At 39.5% G+C, this 23100-nt stretch overlaps 1 protein-coding gene across 1 annotated transcript; it reads left to right on the top strand.

Moving 5' to 3' along the window:
• Positions 1 to 1901: 1901 nt before the first annotated feature.
• LOC126272421 (uncharacterized) lies at positions 1902 to 22805 on the top strand. The gene is made up of 6 exons (XM_049975265.1): positions 1902 to 2374; positions 8406 to 8490; positions 9351 to 9636; positions 10039 to 10108; positions 12538 to 12666; positions 21549 to 22805. Exons 2-6 carry the CDS (start codon positions 8409 to 8411, stop codon positions 21600 to 21602), a joined length of 621 nt encoding a protein of 206 aa, XP_049831222.1. The 5' UTR covers positions 1902 to 2374; positions 8406 to 8408; the 3' UTR covers positions 21603 to 22805.
• The last annotated feature ends 295 nt before the right edge of the window (positions 22806 to 23100 follow it).

Raw genomic sequence — 23100 nt, 5'->3', positions numbered from 1 at the left:
AAGTTATCTTGAACGGCTTCAGCGTATAGTAGGGAATTGGCATCAGAATGAAAAACAATCTGAGCCAATCAAGTTTATTTTTCTTACCCAGATTTGCATAATCACGATAGATGTAACAATAAATATGTGAAAGACGTGAATTGGTAGAATGTAAGACTTGGTACTGTATGAATGTCACTAATCATGTGGATAAATGCACAGGTTGCGCATTCAGTAACAGAAAGTGACCGACTGGCCGACAATGTTATCACAGCTATAGTCCACCCGCAATTTAAGTGAGTCGTAACAACAAGGAGCGGCGCTGTACAATTACCAACACTTTTCTGGATTTTAATTTTGTACGACACTTGTGGGAAGATTACTACTTAAACAACATAATTTTCCATAACTCGACACATTCCGTACTATAAAAACTTTTACGCGTGTGATGCGAAATTAAACACCAATCATAAAAAATTAACTTTTCATTCGTATTTGCACTTCATCTGCTGCAGGGCGACTGCACACTTTGTTATGAAATTTTTGCACTTAGTGTTTTGCCTGGCAACAGCATTGATTTGCCTTTGTATAGTCAAAAAACCTGTGTTTAGTTCAACAATACAACCACCTTTAACCATTCTGTTGTGCGTTACAACAATCGAGCTCAATATTTCCGAATTGGAAATTATAACGGAAATAACTGTACTTAAAACTACCTTCACTTCTCGGTCGTCGTTTGTAGAATGATTAGTACGAATTTTAGAGTAAGGTACGTTTCCCGTGTGAAACGAAAAATGGAATTATTGATACGTTTTACTCAGAACTTGCATTATATATAGAATTTATTTACCACCTCTTTCTGGTCACATATTGGTTTGAGTGAAAATCATTTCAAAAACTAAGTTTCATGGTTTTACCTCAAACTGTTCCTAAGCCGTGGCGTCTCTCTCTAGGTCATGATGTAGACATATAGCATTCTCAAACGGAAAACATCAAATAAGTGAAATGAAAAACGTGGTTATCACAAAAGAAAAGTTTTCCAATGAACAGCTTCAATTATCCAGAAACTATCTTCATTAAATATAAATATCGAAGTGATAGCCATTTACATACACGGTTCTATTAAATATTATATGCTGTTTAATGCGTCGGTTAGAAGACAATTAATAATTTCTCAGAGGATGGTAAAAATTTTAGATCGTCTCTATTTACGGCAAAGTTAAATTGAGTTTTCGACACACATATTACAGTTAGATGTGAATTAAGCACGTATCTCACATTTTGCTAACGGGTGTGGTTAGTTATTCCCATAAACAACTGAGACAAACAGTGTAAAAGAAGCCTTAAATACTTCCTGCGTGCATTTTGCATGTCATGTTCGAGAATCTCCAGCCGGGTTTAACACTCTGAATTGACTACAGACGCTATCCTTGGGCATGTAGCCTGTTTGACGGCTCGACTTTAATCCTCCAAAAACAGTGACATCGATTATGCAAAAAGAGAAGGCACACGCAACAATGAATGACAGTTGACGATCGCTAAGGTCATTTCCGTGGAAACGCATCCCTTCATTCCCCTCAAGATGTCGCAGCGCGTCGGAAGTGTTCCTGTAGCTGTGCCCGAGGCGAAGCGGAAGCCGTACTACGTGCCGTGGCACGAGTACGGAAAGGTAAGTGAGATGTTGCACACGGTTTCAGGTAAGATACGTAGGAGTGGAAAGTGCACAGATTGGAATCTAGAGAATTCGGATGCAGCGTGCACCGCTCCTCTTTCATAAAACGACCTTAATACGGACTCAGGGACTTTGCAAGTTATATCCAACGATATTACTGATTATGAAAGACAAAGATACTGAAACACAGTGTAGTCGTTATTTCTTTGCTTGAAATGCGGGTCGATTTGCGTGGTTTTGTGTGCTATGCAGTTCGTTTATAGACGAAATGTAAAAGACGTTGTGTATGACTATCAAAATTCCCTTATCGTTGATACACATTTCGAAGTGCGAGAATTTAATCACTGTAGCTTCCATTTTGTATCTATTTTGCGTTTCTGTAATAATTAGTTGAACTGGCGTGAATTAACAGCGTGTGCAACTCACCCGTAGTACGTTCCTGTTGGTAATCCGTTGTCATACGTATTAGCCAGTCGGCTGACAGTACACGGTAGCAACTGAAAATCAGTCACTACGGTTTTTTTTCCGACTTTAACTCCATTTACGAAATTGTGACTAAAAATTGCTCCGAGTGAAAGAAAATATCCATCAACTTCGTTTATCAAACACAGGGAGCTACGAAGAAGCAGTGTTGGTCTTTATACACATCCGATTAATTATTCGCTGTGTTCACTTCCTACCACTTTTTACGGGAACTCTTCCAATAAAAAGGCCGTATACAGGGTAAGTGCACCTTTAACTTTTCTTGCGCATCTCACACGTGAAACTACCGTTGCATATTTGGTTGACTTGTAATCGTTGTTCATGTATATATCAGCACATACTGATTGTAATATCATTTGCCTAACATCAGTCATATTACAATTTTCGCAGCAAATATGAGTTAGGAATAAATGAAGCACGAGAATTATTCCTTAACATCAGTTTTATAGATAGTGAAGAAGATGGTACATCCAAAAATGGGCCATCCGATCAAGTTCGAATGTAATGGGTTGGCTAACCATGACCTCAAACTTAACATTAACTTTCAACCATAGGCAGGAATGCGATCTCACCAACCCTTCTGCCCAATAACAATTAAACAAAAATGCGTTACGCCAATGGATACACATCATTTCATCATCTTCCTCTAAAGAATTAGGCTCTTGGCCATCCAAACTTAACAATCATTTCAGTCTTTTCTGAAGACCTCCAATAACTCTTTTAGCGTTCGAATTGTATTTCACGAATTTGTGTGGAATCTGGAATTCTCATGAGGATTTGTGTCGATTCTTCTTGATTCATTTGATTTTCATGTTGAAAATATTTAATTGTATTCTTTCATTTCCAATAACGGCTCTGTTCTTTCTTTTTGTGTTCTCCGAAGTTACATTTACATAGTGTAACAAAGTAATCACCATCATCCATTACCATTCATTTCGGTTGGGCCTTTGTCCCACCTTAGGGTGATGTCAGCGTTGTTACAATATAGGCCTATTAGGCAATGCTAATGTCAGAGGTTGGCCAGATACCCCCCAGGATGCAATTAGTGTACCCCATCTGTATGTGTGTAGTGTAAGCCATGAAATAGCGCGAACGTTTTCAAATGTCGGCGAGTAGTTTATCTGAGGCGTTACGTGGGGACCAGCCCGTTATCCACCTAGTGGGATGTGGGTAACCGCCTAAAAACCACAACTAGGCTGGCAGGAACACTTTCCCTCGTCGGTAATATAACGGGTGGAGGGGATTCGATCCATGGCTGGGGCGCCTACCCGAGTCCAGGAAGCAAGGCATTAACGCCCTCGGCTAACCTGGCAGGACTAACGAATTAATCACCTTCAGTTTATAAAATTTAGTACTGGTTCCTTTTTGCACTTAAGGAGTCAATTTTCTGTTACTGGTCCGAAAGACAGTTTGATTATACATTTTATTTTCAATATCGTTTTCAATATCGTCACCTAAGTAACAGATTTGAAATATTTGCTCTAAAAATTATTATCTCAAAAAGATTTTTGTTTTACTGGATGTTTTGTTCGGAATGCCATTATTTTCGCTATATAATCTTAAATCAAGTGGCGGAAAATATTCACCTTCTAGAAATAACAGAATATAATGTTCAACCTCTTTTGTTTTCGGAGTTTCGTTTTTCCTGTCAGTATCTGTCCTACATGAACTGGGCGTTGTGTACTTTCCGTGAATTAACTTTCTTAACAGTTATACCGTCTATCACGTAGACTGTGAAAGTAAGTCAAAATTCTTTACAAAACAGTTGTTTTGTGTACAAGGAACAAATCATAACAAAAGATGCATTTCACTCCGGGTTTATAACAGTTTTATATTACTTGTGATGTTTATGGGATATTTTTGTTTCATATATGTTTAAATTAATGAGTAATTACATGCAATACCGCGTATTTAGATATAATCCGCATGATAGTAGATGATCAGTTGAAACTCATTTCCATCTTAACCCTATCCTCTTCTAAACTCCGCAAGGCCAGTGTCTGACGTATGCACGTCTTGTCCTGATTTCTATTCTTGCCCAGAAGATTTCCCATCATTCTTATCTCCCTTACGTCTATGCAAATATGTTGAAGATTTGTTGCAGATTGGTCTAGGAAACTGTCTTCCTCATTGTAGCTTCTTCGCCATTCGTGAATTTCACGTAATCAATAAAAATTAGAAATTTTTCCGTGCATTTCGAGTATCAAACGTTACTTGTAGTTGTCCGTTTTCGTTACAATTATTTTATATAATACAAAGCATAATGTCCTGTGATAACCATTATCATGAAGGAAAAAACCGTCTGCGTCACTAAATTTATATATTTATGTAGCGCTGAAACACTAAACACTGTAGCAGAGACCTTTGTCTCAAGCGCCTATACTTGTATGTCCCTCTTCAAGAAATGTTAATGTCGCTAAGGAAAGCGCAACAATTTTACATTGTAGAAACTTGGAAGGTTTCGACTTACCTCTGAAACTAGTTTGGGGGTAGTAAGCGAATACGTAAGATAGATCCACAAATCACCAACTGAGTTTACAGTGACGTCAACGTGTTTGTCGCATTACAGGCTATTAGTTTCGTATCACACAGTGCCAATTTTTGTATCTTTCATCGCGTGTGTAATAATGACATTAAAGGTTTGAGTCAACTTGTGGAGCGAGGACTTGTGCTCAACAACATGAACTGAGGTACTCACAAAATTACAAAGAAATCTTCGTACTGGTGATAATGTCTAAGGCGACAGTGTGAATATGTTTTACTTTCTTGTCAGTAGTGATTTGATATATCTATGTACAAGGTTAAGCAGTCAAGACATGAGGTCCAAAATATAGGTCGAATCCGAAATCTTGAAGTTCTTGTGGACAGTTTATGAGTATTTCAGTATAAGAGTTTCGTGGTCACCAGCTCCTCGTTATAGAATAATAATGTAATGATAATTTATTCAACTTTTTAACATATTTACGTATATTTCTTCGAAAGGATCCTCACAATAGTAAAGCATGTGATGAGCACCCAACAAAATATTCGAAACAGAACAGTGTAGCGCAAAAACCCCCGGACAGTGCTAGAGTACAGTGATGTGTTTCTCTGTGGCTGCGGGAACAGTCAGCACGGAGTCGTGGCTGTCTGCCACCGCACTCAGTCAACCCAGACACGAGAGGAAAGTCGGCCTGTTCTTCGTCAGTAAGCTTACCCGCATTGCTGTGCATCACAGTGACACTGTCGCAAATCTAAACCCAGGTAGACAGTGAACCCTACTGAATAGAAGATTGGGGATGAAGAAGCAAGCGGGCTTATTATTATCAACAGGAAGTACGATAGATAAACAGTACAAACTTGTTTGCAAACGAGACACACGGCAATTACAGTGGACACTTGCACTGTTGGGCATAGAATTTCCGTGCTATACAGATACAAACAGCAACGGCAATAGGAAACCAAATGAAATGCAATTCCTTGACAAAAAGCAATTAGAACCAGTGGGTCACCGATATCAAAATGATGAAAAAATGCCCCTTCCAAACCTATTTAGTTTTATCGCTGCAGTTCTACTTCACCTACCACGAAGAATCTTGACTTTAGACAACAGTCGAGGGTGAAGTATATCAGAATAATACAGCTCTTGTAACTCCTATCCAATAGTTGTGAAAAGAGCCATCATGAAGCTATAATGCTTGCTTTCTGATAAAGACGCCTTGCCTTTCCTAAAATCGATATATTACAACACGACTTTCTTTTGAAAACAGAAATATTATTATACGGGATTTATTCGCAGTTTCGAACACGAACATAAATCAGTTGATTACATTTGACGATCGCTAAGTCTGTAGCTGCAGAAACACTTCTCATCAGTTGGTTCACAGTGGCTGAGCAAAACAGCAGTGTTCCAGCTGCTGTTCCAGACGTGAAGCAGCAGGAGTAATACGTGCACTTGCGTCGGGATGGAAAGGTAAGGAACACGACCCATGCAGTATTACATTAAGTGCGTGGCTGCAGTAATTACATGTGTTAGAACTTACAGATTATTTACGTTGACTTGATATTGATAACAGCCACAGTTTTGATACAAAGTTTCCACATATTTTTGTAAAAGGTGATTTTATTTCCATCAGCATGCATTACTAACCTGCAACTTCTATATTCATCAGAGAACTACTAATTGTTGGAAGCAGATAGTAATTGTCTGTATGATTTTCGGTAAATATTGCATTGTTTGACGGAATGCTAAGCTAGGTAGTGAAAATTTTTGTTTGTTGTAGTTGTTGTGGTCTTTCGTCCAAAGACTGTCTTGATGCAGCTCTCCATGCTACTCTATTCTGTGCAAGTCTCTTCATCTCCAAGTAACTACTGCAACCTACATTCTTCTGAATGTGCTTAGTGTATTCATGTTTTGGTCTTCCTCTACGACTTTTACTCCTCATGCTTCCTTCCAGTAAGAAATTGGTGATCCCTTGCTGCCTCAGGTTTTGTCCTCCCAAACGATCCCTTCTTCTGGTCAAGTTGTGCCACAAATTTCTCTTCTCCCAAACTCTATTCAGTACCTCCTTATTAGTTATGTCATCCACCCATCTAATCTTCAGAATTCTTCTGTAGCATCACATTTCCAAAGCTTGTATTCTCTTCCTGTCTAAAGGGTTTATCGTGCATGTTTCGCTTCCATACATGGCTACACCACGCAAATACATTTATAATGGAATTCCTGACACTTAACTTTATATTCGATGTAAACGAATTTCTAATCTTCAGAAACTCTTTCCTTTTCATTACCAGCCTACATTTTATATCCTCTCTACTTCCATAATCATCTTTTATTTTGCTCCTCAAATAGCACAACTCATGTACTACTTTAAGTGTCTTATTTCCTAATCTAATTCCGTCACCATCACCTGATGTAATTTGATTACATTCCATTGTCTTCGTTTTACTCCTATTGACGTTCATGGTACACCCTCCTATCAACACACTTTCCATTCCATTTTTGTTTTTGAAAAGAAAATTTCCTTTCAGGTACCATGGGCTAGAAACTCACAAATTTTGTCATGCACCTTACAAAATGGCGATGTTAAATAAATATCGATTAGAAACGTTGACTTCGTTTGGATGTTGAAATACTTTTGTAGCTCAAAACGCAAGAAAGTTCGACGAAGCTGACAAGGAATGTCGATTATTGCTAATGGAAGCGTATGACACGTGATTTCATATTATTTCTGTTCTCGCCATTTAATTTGTAACACAGCGGAAGACCAGCACGGCGTCAGAGGTTCGCCCTGTCTATCGGCCTCTTTACCTGCTGATCACATCCTTAAGCCAATTCTCTGTCTTTAATTGCGTTGTGTGGCAATGTAACAAAATGACACGGTTAGAAAAGCAGAAGAATTTAGTTCATTCAACCGATTATGGGTGATTGCGTTCTTCGATTTTTTGTAATTCTGGTTCGTACAATAATTCGAGAAAAGAGAAGCCTCGTACCAGTCGTTTGGCTTTGCAAACCGGATTTAAATACTCGGCCGCAATTTACACGTGACTCTTCGCATAGTTTTGTCGTCCTGTTGTGTTTCTTTATACACCTTGGACACATATACATAATTTGCAGCTCTGCTGACACAGAAATGAAAATATATCGCGTCACTTTAGAAAATAATTTCCTTGATATTATTTTGTAAATTGATCGGAGGTAGGGACATAACTAGATGTATGACTAATAAACATTCATTCGAAGAGCTTTATACGTAATCTACAGAATAATCTTAAAAGTTTCTCTTAGCACATCGGTGCAAGCAGCTTTATCTTGTTCTTATTAATGAAGGAACGTGACGAAATACATTTTTAAAATAATTACTGAATTGAACGTTGAAAAAAATGTTGATGTGAGTTTTACAATACGTTGACTACTATTGAGAAAATAACGTCGCTTTGGATATAGCACAATACCCCACACTCATTCCATCTGTGTCTCTGTTCCAGGTCCTAAGCACTGCTGACGAATATAGGTCCATTCCACCGACATGCCCTACGCGGAAGCTATCGTCAAGATTTACAAACTGTACCTAAAATAATTCCTTAGTACATCAACGCAAGCTAGCGTTCTCATTTTTTTACATTATGTCGTTTTGTCCTAATATCACTAAATTGGAGTGATTACTGACTTGAATATCGATCAGAAGTTGTGCTGAGGGTTTTACAAACATTCACTGCTATTCATAAAATTCCGCATCTTGCTATTTAGCGTAATAACCACTACTCATTGCATTCTGTATCTCTGTTACAGGTGATGAGTGCTGATGCAGAGTGTAGGGCCGTTCCACCTCTACGGCCTGTACGGGAGCAAGACGTGGAGGTCTTGTTGAAATACAGTGAGTACCTTTTGGTGTTGTGAGGATACGAGTAGCAAAGATTCAAGTAGTGTAATGGTTTTGATGAGGTGGCTTTGTTACACAGCTTACATTTTATATCAGCAACTTGTTTCCGTATCCCAGCTGCGTCTGCTATAATAAACATGAAATGAATGCAGCGGTGTGTCTTATTTACTTTGTCATAGTCTGCTTTATACGTAATGTGATATGAGCATTCTGTGACATTTACTATGGGAAGGATATTCAGTTCTTCTAGTCTTACAGCTAAAATCACTGTACCGATCATTTGTATTAGGAGTGATGCCAGGGAAGCCACGTTTTAGGGTATGAACTTTTTACTGGTCGTGTTCTGTTTATTAGTCTGGTAGTTGAGTAGCTAGGACATGAGTTGCGTCTGTCAGTGAGTGCATTCTTTCCTGATGGATCTTTCAACTAGATCTGTGTGGTAGTAACAGAGTTAGAGAAAACGCTGTGGAGATCTTAATAACTCTCTGGTTTAGAACTAGAATCGTGTGTCATATTTCCACTAAATACTGTACTGCTAATGGGCAGCACACAGTCCTCTGAGATGGTCAGTAGATTACTTCATAATTATTTTGATTCTGTCAAATAAATTTCTGTTTACAGAGGATGTTAACTTCATTATTATTTGTCCGCCAACTGTGTCAACAACGTTGGATAGCAGTGAGTACTATAAGATGTATTCACCTTTTCTGACATGCAAGAGCAGTAATGATAAGTATTATAGCTCTCTATGTACATACTGCAATGATGAAACATTATTAGTCTGTGGTAGTAGATGACAGTGAGTTATTGCAGATAGATTCTGTTTAGAGTGATGGTGAACTTTTATTTTACAGGCCACTGCTACCGCCACGATGTGCAGTCTGAGCCGTCCCCGAGACCCGCGCTCACGTATGTAGTATCAAACGTGGCAGCAGGTAAGGTGCAAGAGAGGCAAGGCAGAGGCAAAACAGCCCGACAGCAGCCGCCGCAGCAGCACCGCGATGTGGTTGAGGCAGAGGGAGGCGAAGAGGAGGAGGAGGTGGGGGAGGCCGAGACCAGCCGTGGCCTGCTACGGCGGCTGCTGGCCTGCTGCCTCTGCATTAGGCTGCCACGAGGCCGCAGGTCCAGGAGGACCAGCAGGTGAGTCCGGCCTGTTGGGCCGTGTGTTCATAATTCTTCAGTGTGGAACTTACCATGTGGGGGTGTTTGGGCTTATCCAAATTTGTGTTCTGAAGCTGTGTTCGGCGACGTGAGTATTCATTCTCAGTCTTCAGGAATCTGATTGTCGGGAAACAGCTCAATCAGGTTCAAAGAATGGCTATGAAGAATGTGGAAAATATTGTAACACTGACTCAAGTATCAAAGAGTTTGCATTATTTATGTGAGATAATGATATATATGTTTTAATCAAATTAGAGTAATCATAGCTATATAACAGTTTGCCATGGCTGCTACATGTGTAATTCCTTGTATGAATAATTTTATGTAAAACGATTTTAAATTCATGAATAAATAAAACTAAAAATATTTAATTTATTTCAGAGTTCATCCTGAAGAAGCGCCGACACCTGGCAGTCAGGCTAGGGAAGTGAACCCTGCCAACAAAATCCCGGTATGTATTGAAAGAAACATGTACAGAACTTACAAAATCATTGTAAAGACTTGTAAGATGCTACTACTTGTCCACTAGCCGTTTCATTATTTTAATTAGTAGTTAACTGAGTAATGATGGAGAGCACTTGGCATCATTTCTGACCTGACGGAAAATTGTAATATACGGTTAATTGTACTTATCACAACAGAAGCCTAGTGACGCTTAATTTAAATAAGACTAGTTGTAAATAGTAACTCAGTCTGTCTATGTAGTGTAGTCTATGAGTCACGATGTAACCTTGGCTCTACCTGTAAAAGAAATGATATTCTGCGACTAAAGAAGTGGTACAAAGGGAAAATTTGAAATTATCATTTTATACATTTCATTCTCGGCCATACAGAGTAGCGTGGATAGTTTGAGGTAGGATCCACAGGCCAGATCATGTCAGTCACATGGCAGCTGACTAGGTAGTGAATAAGATGGTTCCCCATCTGGAAATGTTTAGGAAGGTTTTCATACTGGAAAATGGTTTGAAATTAAGGTCAGTTTTTCGAAATACTTGCTTCAAAATGGGGAATAGGAATAATTTTTAATTTATTTCAAGGCAAATATGACATTATCTAATAAAAAATTTTGATAGCTTGGATACTTAGTGCTGTAACTAATTAACTTTTATCTTCTCAATATGTGCTGTGTACTTGTAACACTCGTCAGGAAAGTCACCGGCTCTGTCCTGTTACACAGGCTTACGAATACTCCCTTGATACTTTTAGCTGGGACATGTCCCTCTCCAATGAAAATTAAAATTGCTACAGTTTCCTGCTTCTGTCCACTGTCTTCAGAGATTTGTCTTGGTTGTAAGCTGTTGCAATTACCTCTACGTTATTCCAAATCACGAAGGCCGTTGGGTATCACATAGGTCAAATTGTACCTGCATTAGCTGTTGGCTGGTACCATTCAAACTGGTGTGTTCTCATATGTCAACCAGAAATGCTGCAATTTTAGAACAGATTGACTTCAGTTAGGTGTTACTATTTCCTACACATAACGACGTACTGGGATGTTACACACCAGGATAGAATCTGAAAAATTCCTGTGTTTATACCTCTATATACTACGTTGATACTCACACAATAGTCGTCGAACAATACTGAGAGATGCGTAATCACCATAAAATTTCGCAACTGTCGTGCCTTTCTCGTTTTACCTGATGCGTGTATACACACATTGTAGATGAACGTACTTTAATAAAAGAGTGTGTGGATACTGTCCATTTCGATTACTTACAGATGCAAGAAGATGGGTTAAAATAAACATACTTTGTTTGCCATTCAACATTTCATATATTAACAATCAGAAGCATAGATGCTGAAGTGTTGTACAACAAACAAAGTACATAACATTTTCACCAAGCAGTGTACAAATTGTACTTAGCGGTAATGTCTTAATTGGAGAATAATATGCAGTCTACAGATGATGTTACAAACCGTCAGGATTGATAGAAAAGGGTAAATGAATCAGCGTGAGGTAGGAGGCCATGTCCAATAAACGAGCGAGTCGAAAGTTATAAGTGAAAATTATTGTGGTGTCTCTGAAGTCGGCTTTCTGCAGCAGGCTCTTCGTTGTCCGTACTTGGGGAGAAAGTAGAATCATTAAATAAGAAATCAGCTTCATTAAATATGAACTCTGAAGTGCATACCTCAAGGGCTATGAACAGTTATTAACGTTTGCTACTATGAAATACATCTCTTCTACTGAACAACTACTCATAGCTCATTAGGTATGTATTTAGAGCCCTTGTTTACTGGATATTTTTGTTGTTTTGGTTCAAACTACCTAATCCCAAAATATGAAAAACAAATCATTTCCACTCTCAGAAGTATCGGAACGATTTTCGCTTGCAGATTTAGACTCTGTCGTTTCTGGACGAGAGTCCCATGCGTCGGGTATATATTTATCCGTTTCTCTCACTCCTGAAACTGTGTAACATCATCACGGACAAACCCCTTGTAGCTCACATTCTCTGTACTTTCGTTATTCACACCACCGTTGACAACAATGATCCAACACTCAGCATAGAGAGAAATTTCTATTTAAACGGATCTATCGTTTCGTTAACCCTATACTGACTGCAGTGTCTTCATCTGTTGCAGGATCCGGAACCGCGCGATTGCTACGGTCGCAGGTTCGAATCCTGCCTCGGGCATGGATGTTTGTGATGTCCTTAGGTTAGTTAGGTTTAATTAGTTCTAAGTTCTAGGCGACTGATGACCTGGGAAGTTTAGTCGCATAGTGCTCAGAGCCATTTGAACCATTTTTTGTTGCAGGATGGATGTGTAGACGAGATAAATAACAGAAGAACGGGAAGATCTTTGTTGGGATAGGTATACGATTTATTAACGGGGAAAGTAGTTCTGAATTAATCTGACTGTCTTTTTCTATTGCAGGAAACATACACGAGGGAGAAGCAGGAGATGGTGTCGGCATGGGTGCTGAGGCATTTTGGGAGCGCCCGGGACCGCTGCAGATGGATGGAGGATCTGCACGGAGAAGGCGACAGCACACAAGGGGCAGAGGTAACGTATTGCAGAAGCTTTAGCTATGCAAGCAGTGGTGAGTAGAAGAATAACATAAATTATAATTCATATATACTAGGAGCATTCACTGTAAATATACTGTGGTGTTACATCAAAGACTTAATCGTAGCGTCACATTCAAAATTTCAACTGAAACTCTTTTATTTAAAGGAGAAATCTTTAGTCTCCGTAATGGAAGTAAAAACCTTTCAGTTCAACCGTGGAATTATCTGCTGCCAGCCTCATCCTGAATTCCACTGAGTAATTGTTGTGTTGGGCGTAATTTATAATGCGTGGCATGAAATAACGTACGAAAATACATATTAGTATATTTCCTCTTATAAACTGTAGCGGTTCATAGATAATGAGTTTAGTAGTGTGAGTTCCATATTTTAAAAGAGGAAACAGGAAAAAATCTTGAAATGTAATTATCGTAGTCGAATTACCAGTCCTATAGCGCAAGATAGGGAAAGGACGTGAAATAGTGAATACATTTTAATATAAAATAAAAAAAATCCATGTTAACACTACTTCCTCGTAAATATCAAAGACTTCGCACCAACAGAGGACGAACAACTTAAGTATCTAGATTCCTTGAATCTTTGTCAGATCTGTTACAAAAATACCGACGCCGATATTTTCAACAAATAGCTGTTGACGTTTTAAATGTCACATTAACTGAAATACTAAAGTAAATTAAAGTAGTTTATTGGCTGTGTTTGCATCATAAGAAAAACAGCGATAGACACTGAATTAATATTTTTGTGTCATTGACCTAAAATAAATAATAGCGACCTGTAGCAGCAGACATTGAGTAAGAATACCGGATTGAAACAGTGTACTCGCACTAAATCAACCTGAGTGTAATGTGGACTCCACATCATCAGAGCTACAGATGTGCTCGTCGAGATTACAAGTGTGGCCAGCTATTACGCAAGGCAGGGAGCTGGAACAGACACGAATGCATGCCATATGCGGGACTTACAGATGTTGGTTTCATTCACTGCCCAGCCTCAGTGTGGGTTTTAGGCGGTTCTCCACGCTCGTTTAGGTCAATACTGTGCTGGCCCTCAGTCTCTGCCTCAACGAATACACAAACAACTGGAATACTAAAACATAAAGTACAGTGAAACTTCCTGGCAGATTAACACTGTGTGCAACACTAAGACTCGAACTCGAGACTTTTGTCTTTTGCGGGCAGGTGCTCTATCATCTCAGCCACCCAAGCATGACTCACGACCTGTCCTCACAGCTTCAATTTCATATCAGCGCACAGTCCGCTGCAAAGTGAAAAATCTCATTTTGGAAACATTCCTGAAGCTGTGGCTAAGCCATGTCCCCGCAATATCCTTTCTTCTAAGACTGCCAGTTCTGCAAGGTTTGCAGGGAAGTTTGGAAGATAGGAGACGAGGTACTGGCAGAATTGAAGATTTGAGGACGGGTCGTGAGTCGTGCTTGGATAGCTCAGATGGTAGAGCACTTGCCCGTGAATGCCAATGATCCCGAGTTCGAGTCTCGGTCTGCTACACAGTTTTAATCTGCCAGAAAGTTTCGTATCAGCGCACACTCAGCTGCTGAGTGAAGATCTCATTCTATAGAGAACCGTGTTTACAGGATTCGCAGACAGGTGGTGAACACAAGTCTCCTCCACTAGGCTTAACTTATGGCTGAGGTGGCCAGCCAGAAAGTAAAAATTAAAAACAAAAAACTACCAGGTCGTGAGAACTGTGGACGTCGACCACGCTATAATTTTTTGGAGACAGAGATTATACGTAGCAACTGACGTGAGAATCGCTATAATTTATTTAATATACCTTGAAAATTAGGCATTACGCACGCTGGTTTAGGACTTAAACCTCTTAATATTTGTTTCTTACTCTAATCGTTTTTTACGGTAACCGTTGAAATCGTATCCTATCTGATTTAATTGTTCAGTAGGAGGAAATGTTTCACTAAGAAAACAAAGTTGTCAAGCACACAAATTTCAAACCGTGATGGCGCAAAGTATATAAAAATACAGGTCTCATATTCGAGAATGTGCAATGAGAGTATTAATTCTATATAATAGATAGCTACATATTTATCCAAAATTTACGTAAAATGTGTAACTTGCAGTATTTCATAGTACTTCCAAGGGTGCTCAGAGGTATAGAAATGCTCTGAATATTTTGCCATATTTTTCCCAAACGTTACTTAAAGCTTGACTTGCGTATTTGCAAAGACTGAACTAACGAACAAATTAATTACTTCCCAAATCTAAATTCCTGTCACATTTCGAAAGTTGGGTAGGAAAGCAGCGGCAAGAATAAACAGATGACTATGCATTTTACACGCCTCAGCTAGTCTGAAAGTAGAGCGCATACAGTTTTCTCCAGTTTACGATGTAAAATATGCTTCGATATTTCGAGAGTACTGAACCACAGAGGAAGTGCTCTTCCTCGTATCCACAACTCTCACATCCTGTCAGCACAACATGAAATGCATGTATCTTCACAAGACACACATAGCCGCTAGAACTTATATTGCACTTGTCGACAAGAGCAAGCAATGACACCACCATGACAAATCTCTTCTGATATCAAAGCCAGTCAAACATTATAGTGAACTCCTAAAACTAATTATTTTCCACATCTGGGTTCTTTCCATGTTTCATTATGTTTTTTCACATATAGAATGTCTGCAAAAAACACGCCAGCAGTCCAAAAAGTGTAGTGTTGACAACGTGTATCACAATTTCTAAATTAATTATCATACTGTTATTACCCACACGTATTTGTCATACAGGTTGCAAAATCATTATTGAGAATCATGTATTTCCATGCCAAAATACATGTCGTTTATGAAAAGTAACAAACAGTTCACGTTCTAAGTTAGACCTACAACATTGAAACTATCCTAAGCAAGATTAATACTATTTGAGCACAAAACCAAATACGCATTTTTGAATACATAATTGAGCCAACACATTGAGGAATAGCGCCAATTTAGTAAGGATGTAGATAAAAGATCATATTGCAGATTGCGATTATTATAAGAGTTTATACCGAGTCGAGGCGATGTCTGAAAGAAACACATTTACAGACAGCATTTCCTATAATCAACAAAAACATGTAATGAAAACACCACACATTCACACAACACACACAAACACTGATGTAAGAAGAAAGGAATAAGGTGCTTTACTGTGATATATTACCTAAAATGGAGAAAAACTGCTTTGTTTATGCACACGTCATAGGTGGGTGACAGAGATATAACATGACAAAAAATATCACAGTTTTGATATTTCAGAACCAAAATCATGTATAAAATTTTTTATAGTTTATCGAGAAGTAAAGCACGCACACACACACACATACACACACACACACACACACACAGAGAGAGAGAGAGAGAGAGAGAGAGAGAAGCTGTTCATCGTAAAAGTATAGCTCCAGAAGACCATGACAATTAGCTCAAGATGGAATTGCATTATTTCTCAAAATATGGAAGATTTCTACAATTACATCTACATCCATACCACGCAAGCCACCTGACGGTGTGTAGCGAATGGTACCTTGAGTATCTCTATCGGTTCTCCCCTCTATTCCAGTCTCGTATTGTTCGTGGAAAGAAAGATTGTCGGTATGTCTCTGTGTGGGCTCTAATCTCTTTGATTTTATCCTCATGGTCTCTTCGCGAGATATACGTAGGAGAGAGCAATATACTGCTTGACTCCTCGGTGAAGGTACGTTCTCGAAACTTCAACAAAAGCTCCTACCGAGCAACTGGGCATCCCTCTCTCGCAAAGTCTTCCACTGGAGTTTATCTATCATCTCCGTAACGCTTTCGCGATTTCTAAATGATCCTGAAACGAAGCGCACTGCTCTCAGTTGGCTCTTCTCAATCTCTTCTATCAACCCTATCTGATACGGATCCCACATCGGTGAGAAGTATAAAAGCAGTGGGCAAACAGGTGTACTGTAACCTACTTCCTTTGTTTCCGGACAGCATTTCCTTAGGATTCTTCCAATGAATCTCAGTCTGGCATCTGCTTTACCGACGATTAATTTTATGTGGTTATTCCATTTTAAATCACTCCTAATGCCTACTCCCAGAAGATTTATCGAATTAACTGCTTCCAGTTGTTGACCTGCAATATTGTAGCTAAATGATAAAGGATATTTCTTTCTGTGTATTCGCAGCACCCCACATTTGTCTACATTGAGATTCTATTGCCATTCCCTGCACCATGCGTAAATTCGTTGCAGATCCTCCTGCATTTCAGTACAGTTTTCCATTGTTACAACCCCTCGATGTACTACAGCATCATCTGCAAAAAGCCTCACTGAACTTCCGATGTTATCCTCAAGGTCATTTATTTAAATTGTAAATAGCAATGGTTACACGATACTCCCCTGCGGCACACCTGAAATCACTCTTACGTCGGAAGACTACCCTCCATTGAGAATGACATGCTGAGTTCTGTTATCTAGGAACTCTTCAATCCAATCACACAATTGGCCTGATAGTCCATATGCTCTTACTTTGTTCATTAGACGACTGTGGGGGACTGTATCAAACGCCTTGTGGAAGTCAAGAAACACGGCATCTACCTGGGGACCCGTGTCTATGGCCCTCTGAGTCTCGTGGACGAATAGCACGAGCTGGGTTTCACACGATCGTCTTTTTCGGAACCCCTGCTGATTCCTACAGAGTAGATTTCTAGTCTCCAGAAAAGTCATTATACTCGAACATAAGACGTGTTCCAAAATTCTACAACTGATCGAAGTTAGAGATATAGGTCTATAGTTCTGCACATCTGTTGGACGTCCCTCCTTGAAAACGGGGATGACCTGTGCCCTTTTTCAATCCTTTGGAATTCTACGCTCTTCTAGAGACCTACGGTACACCGCTGCAAGAAGGGGCGCACGTTCCTTCGCGTACTCTGTGTAAAATCGAACTGGTATCCCATCAGGTCCAGCGGCCTTTCCTGTTTTGAGAGATTTTAATTGTTTTTCTATCCCTCTGTAATCTATTTCGATATGTACCATTTTGTGATCTGTACGACAATCTAGAAAAGGAACTACGGTAAAGTCTTCCTCTGTGAAACAGCTTTGCAAAAAGACATTTAGTATTTCGGCCTTTAGTCTGTCATCCTCTGTTTCAGTACCATTTTGGTCACGGAGTGTCTGGACATTTTGTTTTGATCCACCTACCGCTTGGCATGAGACCAGAATTTATACGAAGACAGTATCTTGTTCTCGAAAGAACAGTTACTTTTGATGACCGTGCAGCTTTTTCCTGGAATAAATTATGACTAACTGAAAACCACAGCTGCCGACAGGTGTTGTTGATATACCTCGATGTGGACAGCTGAAAATGTGTGCCCCGACAGGGACACATACTTATGTACATATGTAGAATTGTGGACAGTTGGGAATGTGGGACTCACGGGAAGCGTGCAAGGGATAAGTCCCTACAGTCGCGCTCTTCATCTGTGTCCTCAGTGCCTCAGATGGATAGAGCGACTGCCATTTAAGCAGGAGATTCCGTGTTCGAGTCCTGGTCGGAGTACATCGAGGTATATCAACAAAAACTGTAGGCAGCGGAGGTTTTCAGTTAGTCATCGTTTAGACCAGAATTTCTTAGGATTTTCCGCCAAGTCAGTACATAGAACTTTACTTTCGAATGCATTGAACTCCTCTCGCATAGCCCTCCTCACACTACATTTCGCTACGTGTAAGTTTTGTTTGTCTGCTTGGCTTGGGCTATGTTTATGTTGTCTGTGAAGTTCCCTTTGCTTCCATAGCCCTTTTCTAACTCTGTTGTTGTACCACGCTGGCTCTTTTCCATCTCTTACGATCTTCCTTGGCACATACTCCTCTAATACATATTGTACAATGGTTTTGAACTGATTCTCAACACTATCTGTACTTCAGATAAAACTTTTCTGTTGAGTTGTCAAGTACTTTGAAATCTGCTTTTTGTCACTTTTGCTACCTTTTTTTAAATATTTCTATTTATGGCTGACATCATCGATGCAGTAACCGCTTTATGATCGCTGATTCCCTGTTCTGCGTTAACTGTTTCAAATAGTTCGGGTCTGTTTGTCACCAGAAGGTCTAATATGTTATCGCCACGAGTCGGTTCTCTGTTTAACTGCTCAAGGTAGTTTTCAGATAAAGCACTTGAAAAAATTCCACTTTATTCTTTTTCCCTGCCACCCGTTAAGAACGTTTCAGTCTCCCAGTCTATATCCGGCAAATTAAAATCTCCACCCAGAACAAAACCACGGTCGGGAAATCTACTCGAAATATTTTCCAAATTTTCCTTCTGGTGCTCTGCCACAACAGCTGCTGAGCCAGGTGGCCTGTAGACACATCCAGTTACCATGTTTGAGCCTGCTTTAACCATGACCTTCATCCAAATTATTTCACATTTCGGATCTCCGTCAATTTCCTTCGATACTATTGCACTTTTTATCGCTATAAACACGCCTCCCCCTTCACTGTCCAGCCTGTCTCTGCGGTATACATTCCAATTTGAGTTTAGAATTTCATTACTGTTTACATCTCGTTTCAGCCAACTTTCCGTCTCTAGTACTATGTGGGCATTGTGACCGTTTATTAATGAGAGCAGTTCTGGGACCTTTCTATAGACGCTCTTGTAGTTTACTATTGCCACATTAATATTTTCATTCCCTGTTGCTTTTTACCTACTGCTACCATGTAGCGTCTCAGGAGGCGTCTTGTCGGGCCAAGGGAGGGAATTATCTAACTTAAAAAACCCACATGTGCACTCCACAAGTACTCCGCTACCCTTGTAGCCGATAGCTGCGTGTAGTGCACGCCTGACCTATTCAGGGGGACCCTACATTTCTCCACCCGATAGCGGAGGTCGAGAAATTTGCACCCCAGATCTCCGCAGAATCGTCTGAGCCTCTAGTTTAAGCCTTCCACTCGGCTCCAAACCAGAGTACCGCAATCGGTTCTGGGAACGACACTACTTATTGTTAGCTCAGATTCCACCCCGTGCGCGAGGCTTTCCGTCTTCACCAACTCCGCCAACCGCCTGTATGAACTGAGGATGACCTCTCAATCCAGACGGCAGGAGTCATTGGTGCCGACAAGAGCAACCGCGCCCGGTACCCGCGAAAATGTCTCGACAGCAGGTACCGTGGGTGGACCATGTAACACCTGGGGTGTACCATGCGACGCACCAGACTCCCCACTGCCGCTACACTCCGAGGCAGCAGCCTAAAGAAGGCTGGCCGTGACCATCAGCACGTTTAGCTGTTCGCGAACAGTGGCCAGCTCCTCCTGCGTCCGTACACAGCAGTCACACATTCTATCCATCTGAAGAAATCAACAATTTACTGTAGAGAGTTAATCAACTTTTAACTAGACTGCTAATTCACTAAAGGCGGCTGATAGCTGACTAAACTCTGATTACTAGACACTTCTTGTTGGAAACAATGAAAATACGCACTAAATGTCTGTGGATCTATGGAACACTATTACTAGAACTCGTATATTAAAGCTTCCTAAAAGCAGAAATACACGGAAAAAGAAGTGACACGAAAGAAAAACACAGTTAATACTTAAATTTACGTAGCTTGCTGCACAGCAGATGTAGAGCAGACGGCACATACGACGACACTAAGACTGCTGGCACTACAGCTGACTAAAGTGACTTCGTACACTTTGAAAGAACACTGGATTAAAATTAAATACTTCCACATCTGGAGAGCCTTAGTCCCTCTTACAAACTTTTTATTGAGTCATAATTCCGATTTCAAAAGTTTGTTTCATAACTAGCCCCGACTATATCCAGTCATGTGCAATAACTGACATCGATTTGTGTTTCCTAAAACACGTTATCTTCGCCTCTCCTAAAATGGTGCTGAAAAATAGTCTGTTACACCAAGTGTACGCCGAGAATGCCTAATTTGTTTCACTGCATGCCTACAACTGTATCGTGAATTATAGTTTACGCCTTTTACACCTAATTTATAAGGTTCACTATGATATTTTTCTTATAGCACTTGTGATAAGGCATGAAAAGAGTATACTCTAGAGTTCACTGTCATTTTTAGGTAACAGTATGATGAATATGTGTGGTAAATAACAGAGTAATATTTGACTCAAGCATTATTATACTCAACATAAAAACTGTAATTTTTGCATAGCTAGAATGTGTTTCCCAGATGTGTTAAATGTGAAAACAGTGTTGTGATACTTGAGAAGTTTGTGGAAATTCATTGGTCTGAGAGGGTTTTCTGTACTTTTAGAATGACTTTGATGTCAGACGAGATTTAACATAGTAACAACATTGTTTACTCTCTTCAGCAGCACAAATACTCACACGGGAACATTGTAAGATTTTTGATGAAACTGGGTGGATAAATAGAGTGCAAGAAGGCAAATAATGGTACAGTTATTGTCTCGTTTTGGGCCATTTTCACTTTTAAGGTGTATAAACAAACACAAAAGGTACAGAGTCATTTTACTATCAGAGGGAATATCTTCAAGTCTACAAAACATAAAAGGACTGTGTTCTTATATTCTTCAAGCCAGTATAATCAATTTTGTTATAATTTGAAGTTTTGTGAATTACCTTACCACAGCAATACCTTGTTAATACTGCAAAATGAAGGCTTTCGTTACAACATAAAGTACAGAAGCTCTCACACCACATGCATTCACATGTAACGAAGGTCGTCCCTGAAATGCCATTTTTGAAAATAAGTTGTAAATAATGCACTGTCGAAATATTTTCAAGACACCTACTTGAAAAATCAAAACGTCCATCACCATTCTGTTTATTTCTTTTTATTAGCTATGTTTTATGTTTCAAAATCTAATTTTATATTTTAAGTTCAGTTATTTCTTTGTTTTCAGGCGACTATTTCACAAACATTTATTTTGTTACTTGAAAATAAAATGTTATGTTAAAAAACCATTACAATGATGACAATCTGCAAAGAAATGTATAGAACATAACGTATCGTTACGCCTGAAACGTAAAATGAATGAAATTTCTTCACCTGATACACTCAACAAGCAACGAATATTATACATAATTAAGCAGGAGTGTCAAATTGTGGAAGTCGATCTTGAGGGTATAATGATGTGTACCACACTGGCGATCCTTGGTGAATGAAACTGATTATGTGGTAGTGATTGAGCTTGATAATATTGCTTCTCAAGTGGAGATGTACATCATAGTCATTCAGCAGCATTAGATACATTATGAAAATGATCTCACAAAGTTGTTCAAACTTCGAAAGCCATCTAAGGCCAACAGCTTTACCTGACGCATCAAGGTACTGGGATCTCCACATGAACAAATTCCATATGATTACGCGCAGAACTCAAAATTGTTCTTCCTTCCTTATCACCCCAGGAATCTAACTCTAATACAATATTTTCCCATTCTGCGGAAGAAACCTGTGTCAAATGTATCGATTTGGTCGGACGGTAGTTTCATCAGATTTCGATACAGTCACAAGAACATTTAGTGCTTTAAAAGGAGAATCTTAAATTCCCAGTCCAAAGTCTCCATTAGTTTCCCTTAAAACAATGAAAAGAAGGTACGCAATTTGCCATCTGCAAAGACTATAAAGCCTATAATCTGAATCGTGTGAGTGAAGTTCTCTTTGTGGCGCGGCTCTGTAGCGTCTCGCGAAGAGGATCGCACAAGGGGTCAAACAGCGTGTGTACTGTTAGCGAACTCCAGTCTACTGGGGCGTTGCATTTGAGCACGTACCGCTAGTCTGCGACGCTGTAGACCACGTCGCGAGTCTGCCGGGAGCTGCTCTCACCGGCGTCTTCCAATCGCCACCTTCCACTATATAAGCCGCTGCCGTCAGCTCTTCAACGGTCTCCTCCGCCACTTGCTACTCCCACTGAATTTTTACTTTATCCTAACGACATTTCTTACCAGAGAATGAAGAGAAATGCAGTACTCTGGCTAATGGGAACTGTCGTGTAGTACATACTAAGTATTTCCTTTCTACGAAACTATTATAATGAAATACAATGAATATTTCAAATATATTTATACATTTGTAGCTACTACCATCCATTCTAATTCTGATTGAAAATGTGTGGGGAAATCAGATATGCGAATGCCGAAAACATGCTTGGAAAAAAAAATTCATACCGGAGGCAGGAAATTTAAATTTTGGTTTCAGTTCTGTAATTATGGGACCGGTCTTCCTACACCTTCGAAGAAAAGCAATTTCGTGTATTTTGATACCCCAAGCTAAGAATAAAATTTCCACTGAAGTCATTCTGTCACATATAATCAATAACAAACTAATTTTAGTAGTTCATTGTTTGTGTCGTTAGAATAAGAGATGAAACAAAAGCATCTAAAAACTGAGCAATAAGCACTGGCTTTTGTGAAATAAAAGCATTTTCAGACACTGCATTATCGATAAGCAATATT

This window comes from Schistocerca gregaria, chromosome 5, assembly GCF_023897955.1.
Source record: "Schistocerca gregaria isolate iqSchGreg1 chromosome 5, iqSchGreg1.2, whole genome shotgun sequence".
In the NCBI taxonomy this organism is placed as follows: domain Eukaryota; kingdom Metazoa; phylum Arthropoda; class Insecta; order Orthoptera; family Acrididae; genus Schistocerca; species Schistocerca gregaria.
This window is presented reverse-complemented; position numbering and strand designations above follow the sequence as displayed.

Bases quoted from the DNA above. Each gene is read 5' to 3' on its own strand.
- LOC126272421 (XM_049975265.1), top strand. From the start codon at position 8,409: ATGAGTGCTGATGCAGAGTGTAGGGCCGTTCCACCTCTACGGCCTGTA. The intron at 9,637-10,038 runs GTGAGTCCGGCC...AATTTATTTCAG, and splicing joins AGGTCCAGGAGGACCAGCAG to AGTTCATCCTGAAGAAGCGC. The intron at 10,109-12,537 runs GTATGTATTGAA...TTTCTATTGCAG, and splicing joins ACCCTGCCAACAAAATCCCG to GAAACATACACGAGGGAGAA.